At 39.7% G+C, this 12,950-nt stretch overlaps 2 protein-coding genes across 2 annotated transcripts in view; both read right to left on the reverse strand.

The window, feature by feature from the left end:
* Positions 1-1,651, reverse strand: part of LOC107591187 (transcription factor MafA) — a 3,605-nt gene extending 1,954 nt beyond the window's left edge. Inside the window, exon 1 of the mRNA XM_016280270.1 lies at positions 18-1,651. Within this exon, the coding sequence (XP_016135756.1) occupies positions 18-882 (865 nt within the window). The 5' untranslated portion in view covers positions 883-1,651. The remainder of the gene's footprint in view (positions 1-17) is intronic.
* A 7,206-nt stretch (positions 1,652-8,857) lies between these two features.
* Positions 8,858-12,950, reverse strand: part of LOC107591202 (zinc finger CCCH domain-containing protein 3-like) — a 26,537-nt gene continuing 22,444 nt past the window's right edge. Inside the window, exon 7 of the mRNA XM_016280282.1 lies at positions 8,858-9,274. Coding sequence (XP_016135768.1) covers positions 9,204-9,274 — 71 coding nt within the window. The 3' untranslated portion in view covers positions 8,858-9,203. The remainder of the gene's footprint in view (positions 9,275-12,950) is intronic.

Genomic DNA, 12,950 nt, shown 5'->3' on the forward strand with positions numbered 1-12,950 from the left:
CCACCCGCCCCCGCCGCCGCCGCCGTTAAAGGTTCGGCTCGCGAGCTTCTCGTACTTCTCCTTGTACAGGTCCCGCTCTTTGATCAGACGCGCCACGTCTTGCTTGAGTTGCTCCACCTGGCTCTGAAGCGTACACTTTTCGCTCTCGAGCATGTGGCGCTGCTGCACGCGCTTGTAGCGGCACGACTGCGCATAGCCGCGGTTCTTCAGGGTTCGCCGTTTCTGCTTGAGACGGATCACCTCTTCTTTGCTGAAGCCTCTCAGTTGCCGGTTAAGCTCGCGCACTGTCATGCTCACCAGCTGCTCGTCTGAGAAGCGGTCCTCGATGCGCGCGTGGTGGCCGTGGTGATGATGGTGGTGGTGGTGCACCGGGTGGTGGTGACCGTTCGTGGCCGTCGAGAGGTCATCTCCGACGTATTGCTGACCACGGAATCCCTCGTAGGGCTGGTGGTGATGGTGGTGGTGGTGCGAGTTACCGATAAGCGCTTCCACCGCGTCCTCGGGCGTCAGGTTGAGGGCCTCTGGACTGATGTGATGCTGGTAGTTAGGAATCCAGTAGAGATCTTCCAGCTGCGGCTTGCCCGAGGAGCCTTGGTTGTTGTTGCCACCGTTGTTGTTGTTGTTGTTGACTCCATTTCCGAGGTTCTGCCCCGGCTGCGATCCGGGACTGGGGGCACAGAAACTGGGCGAGGAAGGCACCGAGGAGCAGGGTGTGCTGATTGGGGTGGAGGATAGCGAGCCCGGGGGCAGGCGATGGCAATAGCGGTCGGCCTCCGGGGGCTCTTTCTTGACTTCAAACTTCATGAGGTCGAAGTCGTTGACATATTCAATAGCCAGGGGGCTGTTGGGCAAATCTGCGCTCATGGCGAGATCGGTGGCCATGTCAGTCCATGCGACGACACCTACCCTACCAGCCAAAGCGACACGCGGGGGGATTCACTGGGATTAAGAATAATATGACTGATGAAGATGAGTGCCCAGGGTTTAATACATTAGCACGAGCTTCTATTTATAGTGCAGCAATATATGCATATGCCCATGCATGTAAATGCACTTATACACCTGCCAGTTTTGCCTCTTGTTGACAACTTATCCCAGGTCAAATGCACGCCTTAATATCACTGGCCAGGGCGGCAGAAACTTGAGACTCGTGAACTCAAAACCACCAACCTGACTCGTCCTCGCTTCACCGTGTTAAAGCTCACATGTAGTTTCAGAGAAATCGTCCTTTGAGTAACAGAGACTTCAAATATCCTTCTTCACCTCCGTGTTTTAAGTTCCGTCTAACTGGAGGCTATAAAGTTTAAGCTTTCATGGGAAGAAAGCGAGAACTTTCCTCACATGTCGCAGAAAAGTCCGCCACACAACAAATGCGCGCGCGTCAAGTTGAGAAAGCGTCAGACTTTACCTCGAAGTCCAGAGGAATGATGCTGCTGGGTTTTTACACAGTCACCAGCAAACGCGGACCGCTACAATGTACGTGACAAATCTCAGTATAAGTTCCTCTGGTGGGACGCTCCGACGCAGCCCGAGAAGGATGAGGAATTCTGGCCACTAAATTCACCTCCCTCCGCTGTCTCTTTTAAAGTTATATGCACTGCTGTCACCGTTGCTTTTCGTTTACGGCTAGAGCTTCTTTTTGCACTGTTGTCCACCGCTGACACGCAGTATCACTGAAGCACTGAAAGGGGCAATGTACCACTTTATACTCATGGAGCGTCCCACCCAGAGAACGGGAAGGACCAATGGGAGGGGCGTAGCAGTAGACATGCATATTCCTATAGAAACACATCTGTGTGGCAGCTGAGCAGAACGCGCTCAACCGCCCCCTAGCGACGCCGCCCCCCCCCCGCAACCGCACGTGGAAGGTGAGCGCGAGGAAAGGAAATAGCCCAGCTTGTCTTACTTAGAAAATGTTTATTTAGAACAGAGCAAACACTTCTTAAACGTTATATGCAATGCAAATGCTTTAGGGATAACTTAAAAACACATTTATAAAACGGATTGTACACGTTATAACTTGTATGACCAATTAAATTCTATATTTCGTAGAAAAAAGGAAATTATTTTTAAATGATCATATAATTGAATTGATTTAAGCAGCTATTTTTTTTACTTCCAAACTAAAAGCCAGTCTTATGAGAATTGCAATAGGCCTAGAATGAGAGCAAAACTAATACACAGAGGAAAACTATGACGCAATAACACAATGTTTGCACTTTTAACACTTTGCCAAGTTATTTTCTCATTTAAAAATGTAAATATGCTCCACTAATCTCCAGTGCAACGACAATTAAGAGCAATATTAAACTATCTATGCGTATTTCACGCAGCATCACATTTCCTTTCACAACAATTATTTATTAACAATGAATTATTTGTTCAGTTATTATTTATTTATTAATTTATCAAACGCGTGCTATCGTTTAGAATCCAGGAGATATGACATTAGACGATTATTCTAAAAATCCCTAGTGTGTTTGGACAGACCGTTTGCATTTTAAATTGATTAGATAATTATGTATTAAACTGCATATTTCCTCAATGTGTCGTAACCCCGTGAAAAGTCATTCAGTGTATTGATCTGATAGGATAACACACACGCAACTTTCCTCCCTGCTTATGACCTATAGGCGGTGATGAACTCAATAACGCGTGATCCAGCAATAAAATCAATCCACATTTCCGCCGGATAAGGAAAAATGCGCAATTTGTGCGGGTGAGTTCATTATGATCCGCCTCGCCAGTGCCAGCCACGCTCCGGATTTCTTTCGCAATTAACCTCTAATTGCATCTCGACTCATCTGCACGGATCGACAAATAATTAAGCCCCACGCAGCGCGCGCCTTCATCACCACAGCATATGTCTTAATCAGAGGAGCCAGTCTCGCGTTGAAGGAAGTACCTAAGATGAGGGTCAGTCTAACACCCTATGCGAGGCCAGGTCCTTATTGCAGTGTAAGGATACTGAGGAATGTAGATCAATATAAAAATGTTTGAAATATATCATAGTGCTTTGTTAAAAATAAAAGAGACAGAAAGACATATGGAGGAGAGACACTTAAAGGAATAGTTCACCCAAAAATATAATTTCTTGAAATGTACTCACCCTCAGGCCATCTGAGATATAGATTCGTTTTTCTTCATCGGATCAGATTTGAGAAATTTAGCACAACATCACTTGCTCACCAATGGATCCTCTCCAGTGAATGGGTGCCGTCAGAATGAGAGTCCGTACAGCTGATAAATGCACGACTCCAGTCCATCAAGTAATGTCTTGGGAAGCAAAAGCTGTGAGTTTGTAATAAACAAGTTTTTAACTTCAAAATGTTGCTTTTGGCTAAAATATGAGTTGTCTATCTATAATATTGCTTTCTCCAGTGAAAAAAAGTCGTCTCATCTGAATCAGGAGAGAAATATGCACAGATCAAGCACTGTTTACAAGCCAAAACAGTTCCAAACAAATATGTCTAATTTTGATGTGAGAGAACAACAGGGAATGGACTTTTTCCACTGGATTTCGAAGAATTATGGACTGTTATTTTGGTCAAAAGTGACGGTTTAAATTTCAAATGCCTTAATCATGGATTTTTTTTTTTTTTTTTTTACAAACACGCAGCTTTTCACTTCATAAGACTTTAATTGATGGACTGGATTACTTGTGGATTATTGTGATGCTTTTATTAACTCTTATTCTGACGGCACCCATTCACTGCAGATAATCCATTGGTGAGGAAGTCATATAATGTTACATTACTCCAAATCTGTTCCGATGAAGAAACAAACTCATCTACATCCTGGATGGCCTGAGGGCGAGTACATTTTCAGCAAATTTTCATTTTTGGGTGAACTATTCCCTTAATTACTGTGTTTGACAGGTCTTTACAGTATGCAGTACTCAGTAATTCCTCACTCTGTAATTGGCTCAGATGCTTAATACTTGCCAGTTTGTATTAATGTATGTGTATTTTCTAGGCTTCAATATCAATTATCAAAATAAAATCTGCTATAACTTACTTCTGAGACCTCTGCTAACTTTATGTAACATGATAAGACTTTCTTTACAGGTGCCAATGAGTGAAATACAGACATGCTTGAGGCTCAAATCTGCCAACGGAGGGGAAAAAAGAAAAGCCTAAGAGGACGGGACAAATCATATCAAGGCATTTGAAGTTGAAGGTGTACTAAGTCATTATGGATGTTTTATCAAATAAGCACGAGTGGACCTCAAAGTCCAAGCTAAGCAGTCCGCTTTGAAAATGCCACATTTAAGAAGATCTGCCATCGTCCATTCATTGAGCGGAGGTGGGCGGGTGTGAATGTGGCCGAGGGCTTGAGACATAAATTTTGAAGTCAGGGCTTTCATTGTGCCTTTGCATATTGGGAGTTAGCTGCTGGTGCAGTTCTACCGATTTAAGCAAAATGGACATCAGCATGTCCAAGGAGAAAAAGAAGAAGAAAAAAAAAAAAAAAGAGTATGATGTGGAAGAGAGAAGGGGGGTTTGGACTAGACACCTGTGAAAATGACTGAGATGGATTTGTCCGGTTAACCCCTCTTTAGCCAAAATAGTTGAGAGGTGCGAGGTGGAGTAAGGGGTTATCGGAAGAAGATTTGGAAAGGAGGTTTTTGTGTGCCTCAAAATCTAAAAAATTCCTGTTCAAAGACTCGGCAGTAATCATTTGACTACATTCAAACTAACTAAGTATACAAAGTTCTATGAAGTTCTAAGCGAAAAAGTGAGTTAGAAAGAGCAAGACAACAGAAAAAAGCATGTTAAATGTTAAAGAGAAAAAGAGACTGATTCCTTCAAGAGAACCAAAAAAGTTGAAATGGACATGGGAAGAGATTTTTTAAAAATGTACTAAAACTTGGAGCTTTAAAAATAGCATACAGTACGAAAAATGGCAAAAAGATCAACAGAAATAAAGCACAAGCAGAAAGATTGGAAAAAGAGAGCAGCACGACAAAGGACATAGGACAGATAAACTAATGACTAACTACTTGCACTGAAAGTATGATCTTTATTGATGGGCTGGAGTCTTTGCTGAGCAGTAACAAGGGGGTTATCGGAAGAAGGTTTGGAAAGGAGGTTTTTGTGTGCCTCAAAATCTCAAAAATTCCTGTTCAAAGACTCGGCAGTAATCATTTGACTACATTCAAACTAACTAACTATAGTTCTAAGCGAAAAAGTGAGTTAGAAAGAGCAAGACAACAGAAAAAAGCATGTTAAATGTTAAAGAGAAAAAGAGACTGATTCCTTCAAGAGAACCAAAAAAGTTGAAATGGACATGGGAAGAGATTTTTAAAAAATGTACTAAAACTTGGAGCTTTAAAAATAGCATACAGTACGAAAAATGGCAAAAAGATCAACAGAAATAAAGCACAAGCAGAAAGATTGGAAAAAGAGAGCAGCACGACAAAGGACATAGGACAGATAAACTAATGACTAACTACTTGCACTGAAAGTATGATCTTTATTGATGGGCTGGAGTCTTTGCTGAGCAGTAACAAGTTTGTCTTTTTTATGCCTAGGTGATATATTGAGGTAGAGAAAAATTACACTCGACCTTTCATTCTTTCCTTTTCTCATTCATGTGAGATTGTCCTCGAAAAAAAATGTGAATGTTTTCCTCCTTTCTCTCTCTCTCTCCTCCTCCGTTCTCTTTCACATGCGCTTTTACAAAAAATTGAAATATTGATCTTAATTAGAGTTTGCAGAGCTCAGCAGCTCGCGTTGAGCTTTGAGACAAGCGGCAGCAGACATCTGTCTAAGGCACTTACATCCTCACCGTCTGAGCGAGAGAACGAGAGGGAAGGGGAGCTATTGAGGTAGAGAAAAATTACACTCGACCTTTCATTCTTTCCTTTTCTCATTCATGTGAGATTGTCCTCGAAAAAAATGTGAATGTTTTCCTCCTTTCTCTCTCTCTCTCCTCCTCCGTTCTCTTTCACATGCGCTTTTACAAAAAATTGAAATATTGATCTTAATTAGAGTTTGCAGAGCTCAGCAGCTCGCGTTGAGCTTTGAGACAAGCGGCAGCAGACATCTGTCTAAGGCACTTACATCCTCACCGTCTGAGCGAGAGAACGAGAGGGAAGGGGAGGGTTAGAAAAGAAAGAGTGATTGCTCCTTGAATTTATCTTTCTCTTCTCATGCAGATAACAGAAACTGGTGAGTGACCATAGTTAAAGAGCATCATGATTACGATGTATGCATCACACCTCACATCTTTTCCAACCTCACATATTTTTCTGCCCTTCTGTACAAATCATCTAAGGATTATGACTTTACTGTACAAACTCTGAAGTTTTTGAGTTCTATGGTAATTATTTAGGGGTTATTTTGTTTGACAAAAATAGTAAATTATATATATATATATATCTATATATATATATATATATATATATATATGAAAGTGAACACTGACTCTTGTGTTAAATTGTATATATTATTTGAGTAGTAAAGTTGTTTAAATTGTGATTTTAGTGGTTATTGTACGGCTTTAGCTATTACGTTTAGGCAACAAAGTTGTAAAACTGGACTTAACTTGATTTTGTCAAACTGAAATCATGTTAATATTGTTAAACATATTGTTCATATCTTGTGGCTGTATATTTGAAACCATGAGTATTTTAATGTTAATGTTGCTAAAATCATTTTATGTGATTTTTTTTTCATTCATAGTCTCATGTATGACAAGTCAAAGTTAATTTTGTGGTAAACAACATTATGTAGAATATTCTTCAGTCAACTCTTGTGTTAAAACTGGTGTATTATTTCACCTGTAAAGTTGTTTAAATTGTAATTTAAAGGTCACATATTTTACACCTTTCTGGAGTTTTATTTTAAGTCTTGATGTCCTTAAGAATATATACGTATTTGCGGTATAAGTACCAAAAACCATCTCAATATATTTTTTACAGCTCCTCTCTCAGGAGCTCTGCTGAAAACAGGTCAATATTGGCCTGTCTAATTAATATTCATGAGTCTCTCTTCTGATTGGCATGTTGTTTTCTGAGTGACGCACGGCCAGGCCAACCACAGGAAACTGGGGTCAGCCGACGTCACAGCGCTAGCTGGAGACAGCAAAACAAACGGGAAACTGGAGGCGGCCCATTCAAACCAGCGCAGATTCGGCTACATAAGGAGCATCTTGTTGTGATGTTGGGTGCCAGAATCGACGTAATACAGCCTCAAATTAGAAATTTGATTGCATATCTGCTGCCACTGCCAGACAAAAAACCGACGACAGCTGTGGTTAAACGCGATAAAACGAGCAGACTGGACAGAAACGATCGTCAAAAATGCTTGCGTTTGCAGCGCACCCTTCTTATTGCAGGCTGTGTGCATTTTATTGTGGACTGACTGTTTTGAAACTTATATGGTTGTTAAATAGCCCCTAGACCTCAGTTATTCTGAAAAATTTCAGTTTTGACAATATGGGACCGTTAATGGTTATTTTAGGGTTTTAGGCATTATGATTAAGCAAAGTAATAAAACTGGACATAACTTTACATAGCAATCGTTAGTAAGTGAGTCATGTTAACATGACTAGACTGGTCCCATACTGTAAGTGCCTCACTTTTTTTCAAGAAAAGGAGGGAGAAATCAAAAAAAATTTTTTTATTATTATTATTATTATGATAATCAACATTGTCGCAAATTGATTTAGCTTCTAACTTGAATGAACCCAGACATTCCTTTAAAATAAAAAGAAAATCTGAGAGCAAGAGCTGCAATGCAAAAAAGACAAATAAGCTAAGAGGGGTTAGGTGATGATGTATGACAACTTAAGTTGATTTTACAACACCCAAATCAACATGCATTCTTGTGAAGTATTCCTTCCTGCATGAACGATTAAATAGGGGAGAAAGATAGACAGGGAAGTCAGATGAGGGAGTGTTTTCCATCCCTCCATCCCTCTATGTCATTGTAAACGTGGCTCGCATCATGGGCACGGCCTTTATCTCGTTAACACGGCGGCAGGCTTGTCAGTGCCAGCGAGTGTGTCGTGTTCCGCAGCGAGACCCTCGCCACGGTGTATTAATGCCCCCTGTCGTTGCTGCCGGCGACGGTTAACCAGGTTTCCCGTCGCGACCAGCAGTCGTTTGTCACAGAGCACGGAGCAGAAGGCCTTGGTTCAGCGGAGTATTAATAGTCTGAATATCAGCAGTCTCCACACAGTGAGGAGCGTTCAAGGGATTACAGCTCCCATCATCCTCTCTGTACCACTGTTTAACACTCAACATACTAATTACATTACCCAATGGAGAAGAGGGAGAGGAGGAGGAGGAGGAACGTAAGGGGCAGGCTCATCTACGAACGGCTCCTCAATCAAATGCGCATTTTAGGAACAGACGGAAGAAAGGAAAATGACATTGTCAGAAATTAGTTGTGATGGATTTGGTCAAACAGCAGTTAGAGAGGAGAAGAAAAATGAGTTTTGAGGAGTGTGAGGGAGGCGTAACGTTTTTTTTCGTTTCCTATAGATTCCTTAAGACTCAATTACAGTGACAGACATGCAGCCATGAGCGATGTTCTTTACATCCACCTGCCTCACAACGATACTTTTCACGTTAAATGATGTTATTCAGAAAACAACTTGGGAGTGAAGTGGTTTGTGATGTTATATGGTTTAATAACTGAAAAACTGGTTAAATATGGTTAAAGAACTGGAAAATTTCTTCTTCCATCCTGCATAGGTAAACTCACTCATGTATGCAAACAGCTCGCAAATAAACACACAATCGTGCAAATCACAAAGCAATTTTATTTAGTAATTTCCATTTTTTTTAAATATATTTTCACAAGCTTACATTTGAAAACATTACATTTATTTGCATAACAAACCACTACAGAAATGCCATTTTAAAAATCCCTGAGAATTACACTTACCGTATATTTTGAAACTAACTTCAAGAATGTGAACGTCTGCAGTTTTTCAGAACAGTATTTGATTATAATGCATACATTCAGTTCTGTAATATGAACATATTCTGAGAAATGTTTAATCAATTCTTAGAATTGCATTTCCTGAACCCAAACATATGACTTCACACCAAAAAGTAGCTGTGGACGTCTCAAGTAAAGATGTCTTTGTAAACCATTTTGTAACAAGTTTAGGAGAATTTCTCATTTTTAAAGTAAAAATTAAGTTTAAAAAAATGTTTTATGGTGTATTACCGATTAAAACACCCACCATCAGCCCTCCTTTGACAAGCTTTCTGTCTGGGTTGTAGATAAGAATCGTGGCTTGATATGTAGTGTCTTTCCTGTAATAGAGAGAAGAAAGGAGAGGAAAAATTCATGTTTTTAAGGAAGTGAATTATGATTTGGTTACACGGCAGTAACTGAAGCTAAAAGTGAAAGTAGAGGAAACTTTGATTTGTAAAAACAAGACAGACAGACAAGAAATAAATAGCACCTGCTATATAATGGCAGGAGTAGCTATCGCTCTGTTTTTACTGATAGAGGAGTGACACAGGAAAGTGCGATTGTCTTAGGGTGACTGATAGCACAGAGACAGAGGGAGAAAGAGAAGACGCAGGCGGTGATGCATAGAGTTAATTTATGCAAAGCAGAGAGAAGTTTGTCTGGAAGGCCACAATCTTCACAGTGAGAGTTAAACTGTCATTAGTAACAATTAACTGCTGTTGGTGTGAATGTGGTTGTACCAGGAGGAGGCAACAGCATAACCGCACCAGAGTTAGGAACCAAAAAAAAAAAAAAAAGTAGTGCTGTAAATCGATTTAAAAAAAAAATTACTAATTAATCACACATTTTTCTGAAATTAATCACGATTAATCCCACCTAAAATTTAAGTTTTTAAATATACCTTTATATTGCAATAATTTCACATTCAATTTTCCAATCAATGTACAAACAACATAAAAAAAGTATATTTTTTAATATTTGTTTAATGACATCTGTTTTATGACGGAAGGCCAGTATCAATGATACCAATACTACTGTAAAATTCTCTATAAAATTGCCCCCCCCCCCACCCCCAATATTTAACCATTGACCATAGTTAACTATAGACTATAGTTAGACTATACAGTGGGTACGGAAAGTATTCAGACCCCCTTAAATTTTTCACTCTTTGTTATATTGCAGCCATTTGCTAAAATCATTTAAGTTATTTTTTTTCCCTCATTAGTGTACACACAGCACCCCATATTGACAGCATTACAGTATAATTGAGAGCTATCGATTTTAACATTTATTAGACTTTAAAAAATAACTTCTAATTGAAGTGAATTTAAAACAATCTTCACATAAACCCATTATAATAAATGTCATATTTACCTGTGCCCTTCAGCGGAAATATACAGAAATTAAAATTGAAGTTATCAAACACTAAATTAAATATAGATGAATCCTTAAAGCTATAAAAGCTCTTTTTTTCTTCTTTGTCCTTTGATGAATAGACATCACATCAGCTGGTTATTAGGTTGTTTTGGCTGCTATTTCTTTAAGAGCTTCCGCTGCTGAACGTTACGCGGATCTGACACGCATCATACTTTCTCTCAACTCTTTTTACCTTTTCTGACCCACTTCAGGTCTTAAAGTCTCTATTAATGAGCTGACAAGTTGAATCGGGTGTGTTAGATGAGTGAGACAGTGCTGGGCTGCTCCAGGACAGTTTTGAAAACCATTTCAGAGACATGTTCTTAAATGTGACTCATATAAAATATATTACATGCATACACAGTTTTAAGGCAGCTTTAATCTCCTTTTTGGTAACTTCATGAATTAACTGACCACAACATTGCATGCACGTAGTTTATTTCACGCTTTGATATGACAGGATAGAGGCTACAGCGCGCCAGCATCTTTGCGCTGAAGTGAAGTGGAGTGTGCGAGTCGTTCTGCGACTGAATAAATGCACTTCTTGTCAAGAGAAAAAGAGACAGAAGCAGCAGTTGTGAGTGGGGTGGCCAACCCTAGCCCCGCCCCTGCGTTAATTGCATTAAATATTTTTTACGCGTTTAACGCGCATCAGTTTAACGCTAATTTTGACACCACTAAAAAAAAAGTAAATATAGACAAAAAATTAAATAAAACAAATATATATATATATATATATATATATATATATATATAAAATCCAAATCGTACAGAATCAGAATCATCAAAAAACTTCATGCTTTGAAGAGGTGAATTTGGGAGTAGCACTTTTTCAGTCTGTATGCAGCAGATGATTTCAGACAACAGGATAAGAAAGTGACATGTGAAAAGCCATGGTGGTCTGGTGGGCACCTGTGCTATTCTGAGACACAGGGCTGCCATCAATGATCCCAAAGGGGAACTGCTCTGGAACTTGGCATGAGAAAAATCGGAAGTTGGTAGAGGGATGTGTGTGTATGTATAACAAGCATAAATTTGTACAAATACGCAGACATGATGCAGAAAACAAGCCATCACTCATGAAAGCTTTGGAAATAGAAGGAAACCCTACATGCACGGTATACATGTTTAAGTGTTTACGTATAGAGAAGAGAATGAGTGTATGCCATGCTTCAGTATGACCATATGACTGTGAAAAGACACTGTTAGGGTGTAAAGTCAGAGGTTAATCACAGCAGTTTCTGTTCTGCTGTAACTAATTTAAGAAAGGAAATATGAAAGCATGAGAAAGGAGAAGACTGGACAGTTGAAAAGCATTCAGATGGATTCTAAAAAGTTAGAACCAGTTTCTCAGAACCTTTAGGAGAAGCTGATAATTTCTTGCTGGAAAATGACGTGTTTGTGTGAGGGCAGTATTTCAGGTTTGTCTTTTTGAGTGTGGAGAGAGAAAGACACTGTTCCATAGGGTGCGGCTGGTGTGTGTGTGTGAGGATACAGGGGCCTCTCTCCTCTAATCCTCTATCAGTAAGACTGACATGCCAGCTTCAGCTGTGCCTGTCCTTAACAACAAACCTAAATATTAGTAACCCCACAGTATTATATACCTCATGTAGCCCCTCTCTTAAATAATATCAACCCCCTCGATATTATTAACCCCATCACTGCATATTAAGTAACCCAACTATGTACTCCATAAATATTTATTACCTCCTTACTCTTTATATATACAGTGACCCCAAAAAGTATTTGGCCTCTTAAGCCACACTTAACAAGCCTATTTTAAATTTATATCAATATATTGCAATGCATTAGACACAAAAACATCAATCCAAGTGGCATCTGCAATCAAATTTCGCAAGTACTCCTATTTTTGGTGGGCATTTTAAGTCATTTCCTCATTTTTTCCCACAGGCATCCAAGCAGAGTAACAACAGGTGTAGTTATCATCACATTAACTATGGACCTGAAAGTGCCCAAAACATTTTCATCTTATTTTTTTAAAAGGGTGATTGATTGCGATTTCACTTTTTTAACGTTAGTTAGTGTGTCATGTTGCTGTTTGAGCATAAACAATATCTGCAAAGTTACGGAGCTGGCAGTTCAGTGCAAACGGAGATATCGTCTTTTAAAATTCTGGCAGTTTAATGCCAACAAAAACGGCTGGTAGGGACTACAGCAAGTTACTTCCCAGGTTTGTGACATAACAAACCCAGATAAACCCCGCCCTCGGGAAAAGGCAGCAAAGGGGGCGAGGCCATGCTGCGCTGCTTTAGAGAAGAGGAAGAGAAAACTAGAGGTGCGCATAAAAATCTATTCATTTATTCTGTCTTCTTACGATTCTAATGGATTCACAAGTTTCAAAATCAATGTTCTAAAGCAGTGTTCTCAATACTATTCCTCGCTTTCCCCTGCTCTGCATCTCTCTCTCTCAGCTCAGCTCCAACAATGAACTGTTCCAATTATAAACTTATTTTCACATAGCTATGAGAAGCGTTAAACATGGACACGCGTGCAGTTGTCGTACTGTATTAAAGCTTTAATCAGGATAAAACCATATATTAAAAGCTAACATAAGCAGTAGCATTTACAAATAACAGC

The sequence above is a fragment of the Sinocyclocheilus grahami genome, unplaced genomic scaffold (genome assembly GCF_001515645.1).
Source record: "Sinocyclocheilus grahami isolate Dianchi unplaced genomic scaffold, SAMN03320097.WGS_v1.1 scaffold138.1, whole genome shotgun sequence".
NCBI classification, from domain to species: Eukaryota; Metazoa; Chordata; class Actinopteri; order Cypriniformes; family Cyprinidae; genus Sinocyclocheilus; species Sinocyclocheilus grahami.